The 18,865-nt window shown below is 40.2% G+C and overlaps 1 protein-coding gene and 2 long non-coding RNA genes across 12 annotated transcripts in view; 1 reads left to right on the top strand and 2 right to left on the bottom strand.

Moving 5' to 3' along the window:
- nr2f2 (nuclear receptor subfamily 2, group F, member 2) overlaps positions 1-18,865 on the top strand; it is a 42,930-nt gene that overhangs the window by 1,924 nt on the left and 22,141 nt on the right. For 2 of the 10 annotated variants that reach the window (XM_069911225.1, XM_069911227.1), the window contains exons 1-3: positions 2,386-3,531; positions 4,313-4,861; positions 6,303-6,490. In XM_069911225.1, the coding sequence (XP_069767326.1) occupies positions 3,120-3,531; positions 4,313-4,861; positions 6,303-6,490 (1,149 nt within the window). In that variant the 5' untranslated portion in view covers positions 2,386-3,119. Of the gene's footprint in view, positions 1-502; positions 611-2,385; positions 3,532-3,739; positions 4,190-4,312; positions 4,862-6,302; positions 9,178-14,662; positions 15,112-18,865 lie in introns of those variants that run through there. The other 8 variants (XM_069911233.1, XM_069911229.1, XM_069911230.1 and 5 more) reach the window with 8 other exon arrangements.
- Positions 4,334-11,761, bottom strand: LOC138749609 (uncharacterized). The gene is made up of 2 exons (XR_011348770.1): positions 11,622-11,761; positions 4,334-4,894 (listed from the first exon to the last, which is right to left on the bottom strand). It is a non-coding gene; the product is annotated as an uncharacterized lncRNA (long non-coding RNA).
- On the bottom strand, positions 13,062-17,501 carry LOC138749608 (uncharacterized). Its single transcript, XR_011348769.1, has 3 exons — positions 17,416-17,501; positions 16,318-16,492; positions 13,062-13,336 (listed from the first exon to the last, which is right to left on the bottom strand). It is a non-coding gene; the product is annotated as an uncharacterized lncRNA (long non-coding RNA).

Raw genomic sequence — 18,865 nt, 5'->3', positions numbered from 1 at the left:
TGGTTTCTGATTGTTGGTCTCGTTGGTTCGGAGTAGCTCAAACTTACTTTTGAAATGATCACTAAGTATTTCCTCGCTGTCATTAAAGAAAAAAGAACGATTCAATTTTGCTCCATAACCCATGTTTCAGAATGTTGCCCTCATTTCTTAAAAGGGCCTTTGGCAACGCCGCCCATTTAAGTGATATTGTTGACACATTTAATTACGAACAAAAGATATTCATTTCATATTTCTCCAAACTCTAGTTTCTCGACTATCTCCTCAAAATTATTTATTGTTGGATCAGTCATTTAAGCTGTTCAATTTTCACTCCTGCGCACTTTTGGGGGGGGGGGGGGGGTAACGTTGCAACATATTTTTCTTGAGAGATGCTAGACTGGAGATGGTGTTTTTGTGAGCGATTGCATTGTGAAGTGGACATTGTAGGGAAAAAATAAGTTGATTTACCTCCAAGTAAGCACATCATGTGTGAGAGATTTTAATCACTTCCTTTAATTGTAAGGATTCTTCTGAGGAATTGGACCCTCGTACTATGCATTCGAATAGAATTCTGCAGTTCGGTCAGCACGTAATAGAGAGAAAACATTATGAAAAAGTAACGGTATTTAAGGTACGACCCAATGGACATTAAAGGAACACCTGTTTAGTGTACTCTTCCCAGGGTTATGGATTATATACTTGAACGGATGTAATTTCGTATTTTATATCTCTAAATTACGTAACAATGCAATCATCGATAAGCGTGAGAATTTCTGAATATTGCCGGTAAGGCATTCTATAAATTTTTGCAAACCTGTACCATGGGTACATGATGCATCTAAAAATGCTTTAAAGTACACGTATATTAAATGATATACTTTGGTTAAAAACGTGAAATGCGCAATTACAATTGATCTAGAGCGGACTTCTAACAGCATGCAGCCTCTTGCAACCATGCATTTTCTCCATACACTCATTCAATTCCATGTCCTGATTTAGTATACTGGAAGAATTTGGCTAAGTATTCAATCCTGCAATTAAATATAACACATAATGCGGCCAGACTCGCCAAAAGAATTCATTTTACGTGACTCTTTATATTTCTCTTGACAAAATCTGCTCTGCTTCAACATCAGTTTCCCAGTTAATTTTAGTAATGTTGAAAACAGAGTATCCCATCCAGCCAGAGTGACCACTGAATATAACGTGGCCTCAATAAAATAACCCCCCCCCCCCCCCCTTCCCCCAAGAAAATACAAGATACACTGATAGCTTTTATTATGGAAGGACAAGGGAGAACAGCAACCCCACTCCAAATAAATCGACAGTCCACATTTTTGAGGATTTTAATGTATATAAATAAACACACACACATACACATGTGCATAGATGTCTATATGTGTGTATATAAATATATTTTAAACACATATAGATATATATATGCCCTCACAAACACACATATGTATTTATATATGTATTAATATATTATATAGATAATATATATATCTTTCAGTATATTTCAATGTATCTGGATAATCAGTTACACGCGCAAGCTCTTCTCCCTTTTTCGTATCTCACTTTATTTAGCAGAATTAATAATGGTTCATCAGATGAATGAGACCCTTTCGAATATTCATAGCTTTTCTAAGCCAAGATACCCCGTGGAACGCAGAGGAACTCTTATTCTCCATTAAATTTGCAATAGCTGATTTTTTTGACTTCATTGCATTTGGGACGTTTCCCTGAAAATGCATCATCACCCTGGCTACCGGGAGGATGTCCCAATGAAATGAAATAGCATCGCCGCCCATGGTACATCTTCAGCATCAACTTCTGTGCTCGATAAACCTGAAGCTTTTAAAAAAAAATGGCATTGATGGTTCAGGAAAACAGAGAACCTATGAAATTTATATATACATTATTACCCATATGGTCAACTCAGAACTAGTTTATGTCAGATATATTCTTTTTTTCTCTCTCCATAGGACACTCCTGCTACTGTATAATTTTTTTTTTAAATTAGGACTGTTCAATGTTTATTGTTGCATGAGCTTGTCGAGTCTTTATTGCATATCCTTTGTGAGATTATTTCATCTTATCTATATATTAATTTGATCTATAAACGGATCATTTATGATAGTTCCATTTATAATATCTACTATTCCCCAATGCTTCCAGATTTTAATGAAAATTGGTGGTGATTTGGGGAGGGGGGGATAAAAACTTATTTTTCGAAGTGGACCTCTGCGCATGGATTTAATGTAAATGTGTTGCCGGCCAGGATGTGCTAGATAATAAGTAAGGTGCCTATCCAATGCGGTGCAGGGGGCGGGCCAGATGTCCCAGCCCCTCGAACCTAAAGCTCTGACCAGTCGCCTTTGATTGTCAGTCGCAAGCAGCCGCCGCTTGGCTCCGTCACTCGGCAGAGCCATATAAGGAAAGCATCTCCATAGAAACGTGTCAGTTTCAATAGTCGTGTCAAAGTTCACTATATACAGCCATCCGCGCAGATTTCCCCTTTCAGAAAAATTACTCCGCAAGCCCGCTCGTTCAAATCGGATTCACTTCCAACCCCCTTTTGCATATTTGATCAGTTTGATTCTCTCTCTCTTCCTTTTTTTTTGCCTCCTCTCGCATGAGAGAGGTTCTATAGCTCTCCCTTTTTCACGACGTCGACTCTGGGTCTTTTTTTGTAGTCTCTTGCTGGCGAGTTGTTGACTCTCATCGTGTTCCAGCACAGTACGGCGGAGAATCTATGATCAGTTGATGGTCGGGCACTTCTACTCCGGATCGTGCATCTGTCTGCAAGAGTCGATCATTTTTGTTCTTTTCAATCTTTAACCTTTCGTCCCCCCCTTCTTCCTTTTTTGATGGGTTTCCTGAATGGCTGACTGCGTGCTACCCTGGTCTTGGCCCCCCGACACTCACCTCCTCTCTGCCGATCGGGCTTGAACTGCTGCTCTCTCTCTTTCTTTCTTTCTCTTTCCCTTTCTCTCTCTCTCCCTCTCTATTTTTTGGGGGGTCAGCTCATCGACTCTCCTGCCTTCATTCCCCCCCCCCCCCACCCTCCCCACCCCTGATTTGCCGATCCAAAGAGACAAGACCTTTTTTTTGCTGCCTTATAACACTCTGCCCGAGATATGGCAATGGTAGTTAGTACGTGGCGAGACCCGCAAGACGACGTGGCCGGAGCGCAGGGCACCCAGCCACCCCCGCCTCAGCAAGGACCGCAACAGCCTTCTGGAGCACCCCTTACCCCGCAGACCCCGGGACAGCCGGGAGCCCCGGGTACCCCGGCCCAGTCCAACCAGCAGCAAGGCGAGAAACAGCAGCAGCACATCGAGTGTGTGGTATGCGGGGACAAATCGAGCGGCAAACACTACGGCCAGTTCACCTGCGAAGGCTGCAAGAGTTTCTTTAAAAGAAGTGTGCGCAGAAACCTGACGTACACATGTCGTGCCAACAGGAACTGCCCCATAGACCAACACCACCGCAATCAGTGTCAGTACTGTCGCCTGAAAAAATGCCTCAAAGTCGGCATGAGACGGGAAGGTATTGAGAATTAATTTATTTCAAATCTTTGAACCGCTTTTACCACCCCCCACCCAGCGAAAAGAAAAGCGCTTGTTTAATTCTATAAAGTTAAAATAGGCTTGCATGCATGCATATTCCAATCAATTGCCTCCGTCTGTCCCCATAGTCTATGGTCGAGAAAGTCCTTTTAAGTATTCTTGTAAATGTTTTATTTTGCTTTCATTTGGCGTGAGAGAGAGAGAAAGAGAGGGTGTGTGTGTGTGAGAGAGAGAGAGAGAAAGAGAGGGTGTGTGTGTGTGTGTGAGAGAGAGAGAGAAAGAGAGGGTGTGTGTGTGTGAGAGAGAGATAACTGAGTGTGGGAGAGAGGGTGCTCGAAAATTTCAAGTTGTAGATTAACCCTAGAAAGCGTGTTTTGATTGTAATCTAATTTGAAAAATGTGTTATTTTGCACATGAAACTTCACATGAAAAAAAGAGAAGGGAGCTAATAATGCTCTGTGCAAGTTGGAGCAGTTTGCTGAGTAAAGTTCAGATAGGGAAAATAAATCAGCCATTGTTGTAAAATATTTAATCAGTTTTTACACGCTTCAGGGAAATGACATAGCAAAATTTCATTGCAGTGTTTGGCTTAGCATATGCAGTCATGGTTTAAAATATGCAACATTGTGCTGGAATGGGTGAGATTTATTTTAAAAAGACGGTGTCTGTGGCAGCTCGTTTCTTTTAGTAAATGGCGAGGGAGATGTATTGTGTGCAAACTGTCTGAAAATGTGGTAAGATTCAGGTTTCAATATCTGTAGTCTGTTCTTTTCGCACTGCAGCAGTCCAAAGGGGAAGAATGCCACCTACACAACCGACTCCAGGCCAGTTCGCCTTGACAAACGGAGACCCACTCAACTGCCATTCCTATTTATCGGGATATATCTCCCTCTTACTGCGGGCCGAGCCCTACCCGACTTCCCGCTACGGCAGCCAGTGCATGCAACCGAACAATATCATGGGCATTGAAAACATTTGTGAACTGGCCGCTCGGCTCCTCTTCAGCGCCGTGGAATGGGCGAGGAATATCCCTTTCTTCCCGGATCTGCAGATCACAGACCAGGTAGCCCTGCTCAGGCTGACCTGGAGTGAGTTGTTTGTTCTGAACGCTGCCCAGTGCTCTATGCCTCTTCACGTGGCTCCTCTCTTAGCCGCCGCCGGGCTCCATGCGTCCCCGATGTCTGCAGATAGGGTCGTGGCTTTCATGGATCACATAAGGATCTTCCAGGAACAAGTCGAAAAACTCAAGGCTTTGCACGTCGATTCGGCAGAGTACAGCTGCTTAAAGGCCATCGTCCTCTTCACTTCAGGTAAGCAAATATTCATTCCAAAATATGGCTGATCTGCAATCAGAACAGCCATGACATCAGATCAGAATGGAGATGCAGGCAAATGTTCAGCCCTGCTTTCAATGCACTTAACATATTGTCATGCAGTCTCCACATATGTCTATTAAATGTTGAATGACTAAAAAGTCTCCTTGATTTAGCAAAATACAAGTTTAAAAATATAATGAAAACACCGTGAGCTTTTTAACCTTTTGTTATAATTTATGCCATGTACAGTTACAGCATATTTTCCAACATTTTACACGGGAATGTGCATTAAGATATTTTTACAGAGTGCAAATGTACATTTGGAAAGAGAATAAATTACTTTTTTTTCATATTTCACAGAGTAGGTTAATTAATTTACATTGAGTTCAGCATTGGTGACTTCAAGTTATAACTGCAGCAAAGCCGTTCATTTAGTGCTAGTATAAAGCTTTCAGGGATTGCTATCAGGAAGCAGAAAATGTCACTTTCTGTGGGAAAGCGGTTCACAACCCTTTCCTTGTGCCAGGGTGATCTGGGGATCTGGAAGACTCTCTGGACCCCTTCCAGTGCTCGAGCCGTGACCCAAACTTCCTTTTTCCCCCCCATGTTATTATTTCCACGCACTCACACACACACACACACACACACACACACACACACACACATACACACACACACACACACACACACACACACACACACACACACACACACACACATAAACGACGCCTTTCCAAAATGTCTTTTTGTAAAAAAAAACCCAGATTCGTCATATTAAAGTGAACGTTCAGTTAGAGAAAAACAATATCCAGGCGACTGAGTTTAAGTAAGGGTGACGTTTTGTGTGTTTGCTTTAAGTTACACCATGCCAGCTTTTATGAAGTCGTATTTTTCTTAGTCTTTTTTTTTAAATACTTGAATTACTAACCGGCTTGGAAACACTTTTAAATGTTATGCGGTTTATTTTGTTTGTTCAGTCTACTTGATCCTACTCAACCAAGAGCAATCGATGACATTACCATAGCAGTTAATTTATTACTATTTGTAAAATGTCAGGCCTTGTGTGCAGCGAAGCAAACTCACTGTTTTGTGAGGACTTTGGTGTTACATGCTGACGAGAAATACATTTGTATACATGCATGTTACTCGCGGGTGCAGGCTAAATGTGTTTGAGTTTACAAACGCAAAAATAAAGTATTATGTAAAATGTGGTTGTGAATCTGTGCTTTGTGTTTTCTTTGATGGCTGTAATAATATGCGTCTGCTGGCCTGGGTATGCAGTATTGCAAGATGCAATGGCTAGGTCAGGTCATAACCTATGCTCTCTAATTAAAGGTCCCATGCAAGTATGGGTGTAATATATTTAATCCTACACTTTTTCTAATATATTTCTTTTTTTTTGCTCCTTCCTTTGTGTCCTCTATCCTTAATGAAGATGCTTGTGGCTTGTCTGATGTGGCCCATATAGAAAGCTTACAGGAGAAATCGCAATGTGCTCTGGAGGAGTATGTTCGTAGCCAGTATCCAAACCAGCCGACCCGCTTTGGGAAGCTTTTACTTCGACTCCCTTCTCTTCGTACCGTCTCATCTTCCGTCATCGAGCAATTATTCTTCGTCCGTTTGGTAGGTAAAACCCCCATAGAAACCCTGATCCGTGATATGTTATTATCCGGGAGCAGCTTCAACTGGCCTTACATGTCGATTCAATAAATAGGATGGGGGAAAAAAGGCAAGTGACATTATTTTGCAAATTCCTTCTGTCAAGAGGGAAATAAAAGGCTGTTACAAGTTTACCTATGTGACACAAAAAAAATTGAAGAGAGGGAAGAATAAAAAAGGACTGTGGATTTCAATGACTGTACACGAACTAAAAAAAACGCATTCAAAAACTCCTGTATCGTTCAGAACAACTTGCTACTTATCATTTTGTAACGAAAGGAATTTAGTCTTTTATTTTGGTTTATTTTGTAAACTTTTGAGAAATATCGATATAAAGATAAGTGCATTTAAACAAGAATTTCAAAATTAGGAGGAAAGAAAAATAACATTTTCCAAATTATTATAAATTGTCCGGTGTCTATGTATCTATAGCTGTTTTGTATTTTTCCTGGTTTCAAACCAGTCTCCTATGTGATTCTCTACTAATAATTTTGATATAACCATTGCTTCTTATCAGATACGGTGTATCACGTAAATATGTTCTGCAAGAATTAAAACTGAATCCGCTAAAATGTTAGATGAAAGGGGTTTTTTTTTGACAGAATTGCAACTTAATACTGGAAGCGCACTTATAGTGTTAAGTCGAAAGACGTTTAATTTGGGGGAAATTGACTGCAGACCAATATTAAATGATACACACTTGTAATTTAAAAATCCATTGTTGAAAACTCGTTAATATTGACATGTGGGGGTGGGGCGGGAGTATAACGTGGGTATATATATCTGAAAGCAAAAATTTGATGTGTCCAAGACACGGTGCAATTTTTTTTTCATTAAATTTACGTGGCTCGATTTAGTTCCTGTTGCAGTATGAGGCTCCAAAACATGCCCGTTTTTTTTGTATATTTCCCACCTATTTGTAACAATTATAAATCCTTCGCCCTTTTAAAGGAAAAAAAAATACCGCAATTTCTTTTCTTGGATTCAGCATGGAATTCTATGTCGGCACTTACTATTTGACATGTGGTTAATTAAGTATCTGGAGTTTACAGTCGTGTATACAAACTGAAGGGTTTTTTAAGTGCAAATTTTCTGTACTGTAAAAGTTATGATTGGATTGTTTGGTCAGTCTTGTGTGTTATATTCAAGAAAAAATGAAAGTATTCGGAGATTATAATATCATTTGATATATGGAACTTTTCGCTGTTACAATTGTATGTTCACCCAAGGGAAAAAAAAATCTCATTACATTGGTCAAACATCGCAGTTTACTGGAGTCATTACAATTCGTGCATTATTTCTCTTATTTACTCTATATACCTGTATAGTTTACTGCCACCGTCTGTAGTAGTGGACAAACCACATGCGTTTTCAATGAAAGGATAAACCGTGCATTCATGCTACTCCTTGCTTTTAGGGTTTAGCAATGACACCCTAAAGATACTGTCACATGGCCCCTGTACTACACGCTGTACCCCTTCCTTTTAAAATTCAAAATGCCACGGGGATTTTGACCACCGACCCTTATTTTGTTCTAACTTAAGTGCCTGTGCAACCAATGTACATTAGACAGGTGTTAGGAAGCATGGATCATTATGTGTTTTAATGGTCAGGACTTTGTTTTGAAGCTTATTGTGTCTAAAGTTCACGCACAGAACACACTTAAACAAGCAATTGCTACTAGGAACAGTGTTGATTGTAAATAAAATATATTAAATGAGATTTATTCAAAAAAAGTATGTCTGGAAAAAATGTGGTTGCCAAGTTTTGTTATTGGAAGATTCTTCAAACGGAGGATGATGTGGCTGACGTTTGATGTGTAGCACTACAAGTGAGCCTGATTTTATGTATATAAATATAAATTCATTTGGATTTTTATATGTGGGAATAAACTGTGAGAGCATGGCCACAGGTCGCTAACACATTTTACATTTGTTACATACATGTAAATGTTTGATTGTATAGAGGATATACATTTAGGCGAATGATTGCCTTCAGTGCTCCCATATACCCTTGTTTAAAAGTAACACACACACACACACACACACACACACACACACACACACACACACACACACACACACACACACACACACACACACACACACACACACACACACACACACACACACACACACACAAAGCAAAAATAATAACAGAGCGAGCTGGTTTGGGTTGGCCAAGCCATTTGTTCCGAGCTTTTCCATAATGCTGCTAATTACTTTGCAGTGTGAAAAATTGCATTTTGTCCCCCTTTTTAAAAAAAATTAAAAAGACAATTTTTTTTGTGTGTGTGGCTGTCCAGCCACATTCTACATCATGTTGTGGTTGCACAGAGAGAAAAAAAAAAGAATCATTTTGTATAGTTGATGGAACAGTGATCTTTACCTGTTATAGAGACAGATCTGGACCAGAAATGATATCTAATTGTGATTATTAACACGTTTGCAGCTGACCCACGTTTTTTTTTACTTCAGGGTATTGCTACGCTGTTCTAACTTATAGATCGAGCCTTTTCAGATGTTTTTTATTGCGAGTAATATGTGTGCGGAGTTACTACGCCAGACTCCTGTTTGTGTTAGCTATTGTATACAGCGTTTTGTTGTAAATTGTTCTTGGTATTAAATTATAATTTATGGCTTTGAATTAAAGTCTCTCCCTGTTTCATTCCCTCTTTTCTTAACTTAAATATTGATCAATCGAAGCTTTCATTCTAACCAACGATTCTGGATACAATCTGTACATTGCACGAAACTGTATTGCCGTACAGTAAAGTTCCACTATTGCAAGTTGCTGGATTATCTATTCTACATTTAGTTTAAGAGAGTTTATAAATAATAATGTCCTTCTCCGTCTCCACACTAAGAGAGAGCAAAAAAAGTTTTCCCTTTTCTCGCTGCGTTAGAACAATAAAATTAACCCGGGGGTGAAACTGACAAAAGGGATTGAAATTGACGAGCTTGTCCTTTAACTGGCGAGATCTGAGGCCGCTGAGATATGGTGACGCTCCCCTGAAGTGTCCATTTTTTTTTCCTGCGGTTTTTTTTTATCTGATCTTGCTCTGCTAGGGGTTAAAAGAAACCAGCCAAACATGATCTGCAAGCTTGTACGGCTCCGGCGTGCGCAACCCCCCCCACCTCCTCCACCACCCCCCCCCCCCTCTCTCTCTCTCTATCCCCCCGCTCTCTCTCTCTCAAACACACACCCTTGTAGCGAGTGGAGGGAGGTCTGTGCAATGGGACTTCACTCGGCATATGCTCAGTAACCCAAATGATTTGCCTTTAACCGCTAATGACCAAACCTCGGCAATTCTGAAGGGTGGGGGCATATCAGATCATGTTTTACAACGCGGCTAGGCGATCTTTAAACATCAACAAAAAGCCCCATTAAGAAGATATAACTCAATATAACACCACCTGCACCGCATCAAATCCAGTGCGATCTCCAAACGCTGCTTGAAAACGCAGCGCTGGTATTGCAGCATGAAGTTTGGTGCATTCTTTCTCTGTTTGTCTTTAATATATTTTATTGGGAGGTGGCAGGGGTGGGGGTGGGATTGTATTTGTAATCGGAGATCGAGCGTGTGAAAGCATGCGTTCAGCCGGCTGGGTTTAGTGTCCTGTTAGCAACCCAACATGGCGTCGTGTAAATATGCTGCTGTCTCCAGGCGAGTGGTAATAGGAAACACATTTCAGTCCCCCTCTACTATTCACGTACAGAACCGCTCTGCTAAACCTATTAACACTGAGTTCGGGTTTAATGTAAATATATATCTATATATTACATGCATACATCTTATATTTATGTGCAATCTGTTCTAAGAGCGATGCAAAGGAGAAATTGAGCAAACTCGGTCTGTTGTTGGAAGTGCAGTTGGTTTGGCTGAAGACAGCCAGGTTTTTACCCCTTGCAATCCTCGCGGTAGAAAAAAAAGGCCCGACGTTTCACGCGATCCTATTGTGGTTTGACATTTAAATATGCAAAAAAACCACCAGCCTCAATTCAAATCTCCACCCCAGTTTCATTCGTACGGAGGAGAATCCACAACCACAAAACTATCGGACGCATCGGCTCACATAGTTGATGAACGATTTGCATTCCGGCGCCCCGTATCCCTCTCACTTCTTCCTTTCTTCCTTTTATTATTATATTGCGAAGGGCCGACAGGGTTAACTTCAATCCTGAGCAGATCAGCTTAATGGTGCGTTGACAAAGCCAAAAAGAAAAGGCACCGAGTGATTAAACAAAGTTTGGATTCCCCGTGCCACCGACTTAAGGGAAATGCATTTACAGCCTTCGAGACGCAGACGCGAACAGAATTCTAAACCCCTGCGAGCATTTATTTATTTAAACTGGGCTGAAAGTTGCTTCAGATGATTCTTCCCCCCCCCCCCCAACCCCATTTTCTCAAATTTCAAAGCCTCCCTACTGTGCTGTTACCTAATTAATGGTGAAACGCAACTCAATCTAATTACTCAGTAATTTTAAAGCAGTTAAATCTGGGCGTTGGTTGTAACAGGATTCCAGACGATGAAAGAAAGTTTACTTGAAATGTGTGTCTGTGTAGCCTCAATCAATATAAATGTATTAATTAAATAAAACGATCGGCAGAATATTCTTTAGATATCCGGCCTTTAAAAATAAGAATGGCGTTTCAGGCACACGAAGGGAATCGATAAGGTATCTTGTAAAATTTCAGTTACATACGATTATATTTTAATATATCTTTAACGCAAAGATGATTGCCATTATCCTCACAACCTCAAAGGGACTGAAAATGCAATTTTGCAGCAATTTGTATCATGGTTCTAGTGGACTGATTTTAGTTGACAACGCGTGTGCTGGGTTTGAACTCTATAATTTGCACTTATGTCTCCGTATTAGGATCGTACAGCGAACTAATGAGCTCTCGCTTAGCCGAATGTCACATTTATTTATTTTCTTCAGACGAAAGTTTCAGAAAAAAAAAGCGAAGGGTTTACACCAAAAAAAAATCTCAGCGCCTCTCGGTCCAGCCCGAGTCCACGTATTTGGTGAAGGTCTTCCTTTAAAATAGGAAGTGTCAAGAAGAATGGCGGTACAGTTGACCACTTACCTGACACTTAGAAAATGGAAGTATAATCAATAAGAGAGCCTTATGTTGACCGAACTACACACACACACACACACACACACACACACACACACACACACACACACACACACACACACACCTAACATAGTTGGACTTTAAAGCAATGAGTGAAATATTAACATTGCCAGAGGTACAAAAAAAATTAAACAAACGTGAGACTTTTGAATAAGTGCAGTTTTCCACGTTACGCATTGTTTGGGTTACGGCGGGTGACTATATACTATTGGCTAAATTTAAAGGCATTTTACGCTAGTTTCATCTTTTCCACCCTTTTTTCCTTCGCTGAAGGTTATCTGTCTCAAACAGTGTTTACCTTTTCAAGGAAGATAGAATAAATCTATTGACAATACAAAAATTGATAACAATTACACTGCGGATGTCCACTGTCTCCGTCACACGGGCGCACGCATATATATAGATTTACAGGTATATACTTTCTGTGAAGGTTCACTTTGATATACGTGGTGTTAAATAGGATCGCGACTGAATCCTAGACCATCCAACGCCATGCGTTTTATCAAGGCACTCGCAATTATCCAGCTGAGGTGTGTGATTGAAATAGATGATGTTGTTCTGCCAAATAAAAAGGCCTGCTACATTGTGATTCATATTCATCCCTTGAATGCACATTTGTTTGACGCGAAGCACTTTTTAAAAGAAAGGTAACCAGATTACCAACTCGCGCCTTTAACGCTCAGTTTCGAAGTTTATACAATCAGACACCCCACGCTCTCTCTAAAAGCATTTAATAAATGTCTATTAAACTGCTACAAAAACGAGATAAATTTACTGTAACTGCCGCCTTACAGGAAATAAATGTTAATGATGGATTTACCATCAGGGATTCGCCTTCAGCTCAACAGACTGTTCAATGCGGCCCAGTCCTCCAAAATTCACAGCTTCTGTACTATTTATTTTCAGTTCAAATTGACATTTCTTTGGACGGGAATTAATTTATTGACAACCCCATGGAATAATGCTTCCCTTTTCTACAATATTCACGTCTCCGATTTTTCTTCCTAACCCTGCGATTTGCAAATTCCTTTGTGCAAACTTTTACAAGCTTCATTGAGATGTCTATGTTCAGCTTGTCTGTCAAGTTATCTCTGTGCACACAAAGAAAGTGCTTCTAAATGGACTTTGTGCTCAGCGTGTGTGCTCTCTTAAATGTTAGAAAATTGTGCCATCTACCCGTTATTCACAGAATTGTCACTTAAGGACCTACTTCGGGTTTCAACGACAAATTATACACGACGAGATTACAAATACTTTAAAGTGGGAAAAGGCTTTATTATCTTCATACCTGCACCCTGATAGAAGTTAACCGGTCGTTCTTAGCAATTTTTTTCCCATAATTGCGGATCGTCGGATTTATTGAGACCCGTTCATTTAGTAACCACCTGTTAAGATCGGTCTAAAAATCTCGCAGGTTCACTGTAATACACATTACGTCAATCGTCGCCATCCACAATGGAAAGAACGGAGTCCAAAATTGTCTATAATTGCATTGTGGTATTGTGCTTGCTTCTGAACTGTTAAAACTTTGAGAAGTGTGTAAACTGATCGGACGCTAATGTTTTCTCACGCATACATCTTCAGAGAAAGAAATGCTGTAACAGCTCCAACTTTCTGCCGCAACATCTCTGGTATTTTTCCCCGAGAGCCAGTTTATCCCTCTGTTGCAAAATAAAATTAACGTTTACTTTCACGAGGGATGGACACGCACACACACACACACACACACGCACACACACACACACACACATACACACACATACACACACACACACACACACACACACACACAAAATAATACACGCGCTTCTACGGTTTTTCAGGTCAGTCACAAACGCGGGTGGCAACCCATATATTCAACATACAATAATTTGTCCAAATATCCACATATCATTACGTGTTCCCTTTTAAAGCTTTCTTAAAGCTTCCCACTGACACTCCTATCGATAGTCTTCAGTCGTGGAGAAGCGCTTGAGAATGGTTATAAATTGTTATCAAACGCCAGCAATCGTTATTGCAGAAATCTGTATCAACACAGACATTATTTCAAGTAAATTCTCATGATTTTGCAACTTTAGTGTTGAATATAGTTGAAGTCGACATCATCGCCGCAAGGTCCATTTGAGCACACTGGACTTGTATTCAACAGAGTTTGCATAGAATATTTGTTGTCCCAAATCTCTCTCTCTCTCTCTCTCTCTCTCTCTCTCTCTCTCGCTCTCTCTCTCGGCATTTAGACATACTAACAAAGTAAATAATTAAAAGGACACTTGGATTTTTAACAGGGTTTCCATACAAATTCCGAAGAGTACTCTGGAAATACAGAGTTGATTGTTAACAAAAGTTGTTGGTTTGTGAGTGGTTCAGTGCTGAGGATGAGGTTGATTATATCACTGGCTATGAAGCATAAATAAGACGTTCTTGGAGCCCTGGGTCAACAATCGATCCCTTCCAATGTAACGAAAGGACGGGTTAATATTGTCTCATTAGCATTCCCATTGCACGACCCTACAGATTGACAACTAACACTGATGCATTGGCTCTGAGCTTATTTTTTAAAAATCTACCCAATCACCAAACACGAGTATTAGTGTCGTTATTTTTATTTCAATAACAGAAGACAATCTAATCCTCCCAATCATCGCTTTCTTAAAATTTATTTACGTTGCCTTTCATTTATTTCTTTATATTTGTCCTCTCCTCCTCTTTCCCATGTCGTTCCTCCCCAGTGAACCCCAACCTCAAATTATGTTTCGTCCTCTCAACACTGCCTCTTCCTTCCAAATCTTATCGCCTTTTTAAAATCCAGAACTGTGCATTGGACGAGATTTAGTCGACTCTAAATTGGCAAAGTTCAGATTGTGTGTGTCTATGTGTGTCCGTCTGTCTGTCTGCCTGTGTGTGAATGGGGAGGGAGGGGGGTTGGTAGTTGAGGGTGGAGGTGGGGGCAACAGCACCGACGAACAAAAGGATGCTTGGGCTTGAAAACTATAGCAGGAATATGAAAATCGCAGTTTCGACTGGTGTATGTGTGCGTATGTACGTGTGTCCCTGTGTCTGTGTCTCTGTGTGTGTGTCTGCCTGTGTTTTAAAGGTTCCTTTGAACTGCCTTTGTGCTGAGTCGGCGCTGCTTTTTGCCAATGCAAGTCACGGTCATACGAACTTTGTGTTAACCTCTTATGTCGAATGAATCTTTTCATTTGGAAACCCATAAATCTCATTCCGTCGCTCCTTTTGTGCGGCACGCTACGATTTAGTAAACCAAGTGTGCGCCGGACAACAACTTAAAAAAAATAAAGCAGAAAAAAAGTTGCAACCGGTAAAAAAAAGTTCAACTTAAAAAAAAAGATCCCAGTGTAAAGTGCGGAACTGGCTGTTCGCAGGAGGAACGAGGAAGCAAACGGAGTGGAAACGAAGCGCAGCATGAACAACGACAGTAAGCAAGCTATTTTCTAAAAAGCTCCTTCAAGGTTTACACGGAGACGATGATTTATCGTTCTGAAACAGTCATTATTTTAGTGAATTTCAAGTAGTTAGAGACGTGCTGTGATTTGAGCCAAGAAGGTAGAAATCGGATAAAGAACTGAAAGTGAGAGAAAGGGAAATGTAGAGGAAGAAGGAAAATAAATAAATAAATGGTCTTTTTTTTCAGAATGATGTTTCTAAATGAGGTGAACAGAGAGGCACACAACACGGAAAAGAATATTTTAACTGAAGTTTATATTGAACTGTCAGCAATTGGGATTGGGGGAAGGGCCGTAAACGTGCATGCGCGAAAAGGAATGAGTGGAGAGAGACAGAGAGTGGGAGAGAAAGAGAGAGGGGAGGCAGACGGAGTGAATGAGAGGGAGGGAGAGAGAGAGAGAGGGGGGGAGGAGAAGGGAGACGTTAACATTAAAGAATTGACCTGCAAAAGTCTCGAAAGGGAACTGATAATTTGCAATTAAACCATTGGTCATTCCAATATGTGATGCTGTTATTTCTGTTTTGATTGTGTGTGAGCTGTATTGTGTGGCGCAGTTTAGATTTCTTCTTTTACACATTTTATCCAGTTATCCGCAGCGACGGTCACTTCGTTCAGTGCCTATTGCAATTCTTTCATCCGCAAGATTTCGGTTCGCCAATCCGTTCGGTTGTGCTCTACTGGAGACCCGCTTACTTGTATTTATTTCGCCTTCCCATTTGTTTCCTTCTTCTCCCTCTATCTCTACCTGCGTACGCTTTATTTCCCTTCCATCGACTCTCCCACCCAACCCCCGCCCTTTTCGAATCCTTCTATCATTCGCCATCATTGCGGATCAGCTGTGCTTATCACTACCGGTACAGGAGGATCCATTCGTCTTTGAGTGTTCCACTCAGGGTGTTATTAATTGCCACAACAACGCTGGTGATTTTTAACTAATAACAAAGTTGTAAATTAACGCGTTCCTTCAAATATTTCTAATTTGTCAACACTGATTGATTTGATTAATACACCGCTTGTATAAATAACGTGGCAACAGACCTATCTGCCTCAAGACTATTAATACAGACCGGTCCTCTCATGTTAGAAACTAAATGACTGGCGTTAAAATAACGACCGCACGACTAAAAACTCCATTCACTTTAGTTTTGAACAGCAGTTTGCCCTCCCCGCCTGTACCTTACGGTAAGTGGTACAGTACTGCATCCACGAGGTGCAATCTGCAGTTGTTTACGTCGATCGTTTACACAACACAGGTCTTGACGACACCACGTCCCAATATGTTTATTCTTTTCAATAAAACCAAGGTGCAGGACAGCAGTAACCGAGGCTTCAGTTGCAGCTTGGGGAACACCTGGAAGTCAATAGAATGCTGTTAAACTTCGACCTCTACTCCATTGGACACCCCCGCCCCACAATCACCTCCTCTCCACCCGCACCCATTTTGAGATCAAGCGTGATGGGGGGGGGGGGGGGGGAAGAGACGGGGGCGGGGGGCTTTGAATCGTCTCAAAGGATGGCTGAAAGAATGGCACGCTCTGATTATGAACTTACTGCCAGCGTTAAGCCTTTAAGCCCTTTGGCGCATTTTGACACTTCTGTTGAAAAACAGTAACTAAGATTTGCAAAGTTCCCTCGTTCTGTGGGCACCTTTTGTTTCATCCCCACTTCCATCGCCTTCTCTAAATTCTGACAACCAAAGTTTTGCATAAATTCCATTTCATTACTTGAAAGCTAAGCAGAGAAAACTTTCCACATAGACGAATCTGGAACTTCCAGGTAAAGTAGAAAGGACCAAGAGACCAATTTATATGCCTTATCAACAGTCATATTAGGAATATAAATGTGTGCATGTGAGAGACAAACTTTCCACAGGAATTAAAGTTAAGCAGACATTTAATCTCCTCCGATCAATAAATTACACGCCATGTTCATATACACAGACTATAGTGATGTACATACAATACGTTTATTTGTGTGTGTGCGTGTGTGTGTGTGTGTGTGTGTGTGTGTGTGTGCGTGTGTGTGTGTGTGTGTGTGTGTGTGTGTGTGTGTGTGTATGAGGTATTCAATCTGCCGAGTATTGTGACTCCGACTCGTCTTTAAATAGGTTGCATTTGTGTGCTCGCAACCTTTGTCTGGGTTTTCGAGCAAAGCTTTTTCAAGCAGACCCAACGATAGTTCAGGGTCATTGGCAATTTACTGTCCTATTACTATAGAGCGCAGTACCGCAAAGTATTCAAAAATAAGAAAATTGGAATGCCTGTTAAATACTACCTTGACGGTTTTTTTCTCCTCTTTTTCAACTGAGGAGTTCAGTTCATTTGAATGGAATTATATTCGGACATCACAGCGACACAAATGGCGCAGGATACAGGTTCACATTATGATAGAAATATTTCGCCATGTCAAACATACAACTTTCATTGAATACATTTCAACGTAATCAAACATATAAATGCTTGCAACAAATATGGGATGAAATACATTTCAGTAGCTTACTGGTGCATTAGATATACTATCTCTAAGTCGCCAGATGACACCTTTCTGCAGTTAGGATCACTCGTTTGTGCAAACGTGCTTTGGTCAATATAATGTCCAGTTTGATTTGGTCAGATTTGATGATAAACGAGGTAGCCTGTAAAGCACTCAATTGCGCAGGTTTGTCTTTAACATTTGAGATGTTTTCAATGGGTTGATTCGTTTTGATAAATATAGTTAAATGTTAACATTTCTATGAAGTGTTCCGAAACTAATATGAACAGAATCTCTTCGTCAGATCTGAAAGAAGGTCCAAACTTCTTATATCAATAGGCAGAATTAGGCGTCGTATGGCGACATTGCATGGTTAATCCTTTCAAATGTGGTTATTCCATCGGTAGCTGGGGACAATTGCGATTCATATTTTATATATTGATGGCGTATGATTCAAGTACCTCTGTTTGTTGCCTTCAAATAATATTCAAAATCTGATAAACATTATAAACAGTTGCACCTAAACGCTAGCGGATTTATCTTTTGCAAATTAATAAGCTTCAAAAAAGTTTCTGGGAAAATATTGAGAATATTATTTTTTGAACGTTTGACGATCCAAGCATGTGTCATGATAGTCGAACCCCAATTAAACAAGTTTCAAACTTCTGCTGAGGAAGCGGAATAAAACCACCAAATAATATGTTGTATCCCTTCTAAAATGTATGAATAAAGCAAGTGTTAGTTTAGCATTAAATGTTGATGAATTTAGTGCACTTGACCAATGCCCATTACAAATATTTTTACAATCAGGCTGTACCTAAATAGATATTGGATATTAGAAACGAAGCACACAATCGTCGTGGGTTGGCTCTTCCAACTTCGGAACCGATTTTAAATGAAACACGATAGAGTAATATCTAAAACATTTAATCCGTATTTATCGTAAATTTATTTTGACATGGTGACTATAAGGCTCCAATAGCGTAGAGTTTTGGTGCTTATACCGATTCATCTGTTTTTTTTTTGCAATATAGAAACAAAAATCCAATTGCAAGGTAAATTATTTTATTTATACGTTACCCAGGCACGATTTCCAAGAGATTAAAAAAATGGCTGCTTTATGGCAGACAATCAAGTGCCGCCATTCAGTGCACGCGGATAAATAGAACTGTTTATTATAAGTATCAAACATAATTCCTAGACGGCAAATTTTAAATATGATTTGAAATTTGTATAAAATTATGGAAATAAT

Source organism: Narcine bancroftii, chromosome 14 (genome assembly GCF_036971445.1).
Source record: "Narcine bancroftii isolate sNarBan1 chromosome 14, sNarBan1.hap1, whole genome shotgun sequence".
Lineage (NCBI taxonomy): Eukaryota > Metazoa > Chordata > Chondrichthyes > Torpediniformes > Narcinidae > Narcine > Narcine bancroftii.
The sequence above is the reverse complement of the archived record's forward strand: the minus strand, read 5'-3'. Positions and strand labels throughout refer to the sequence as shown.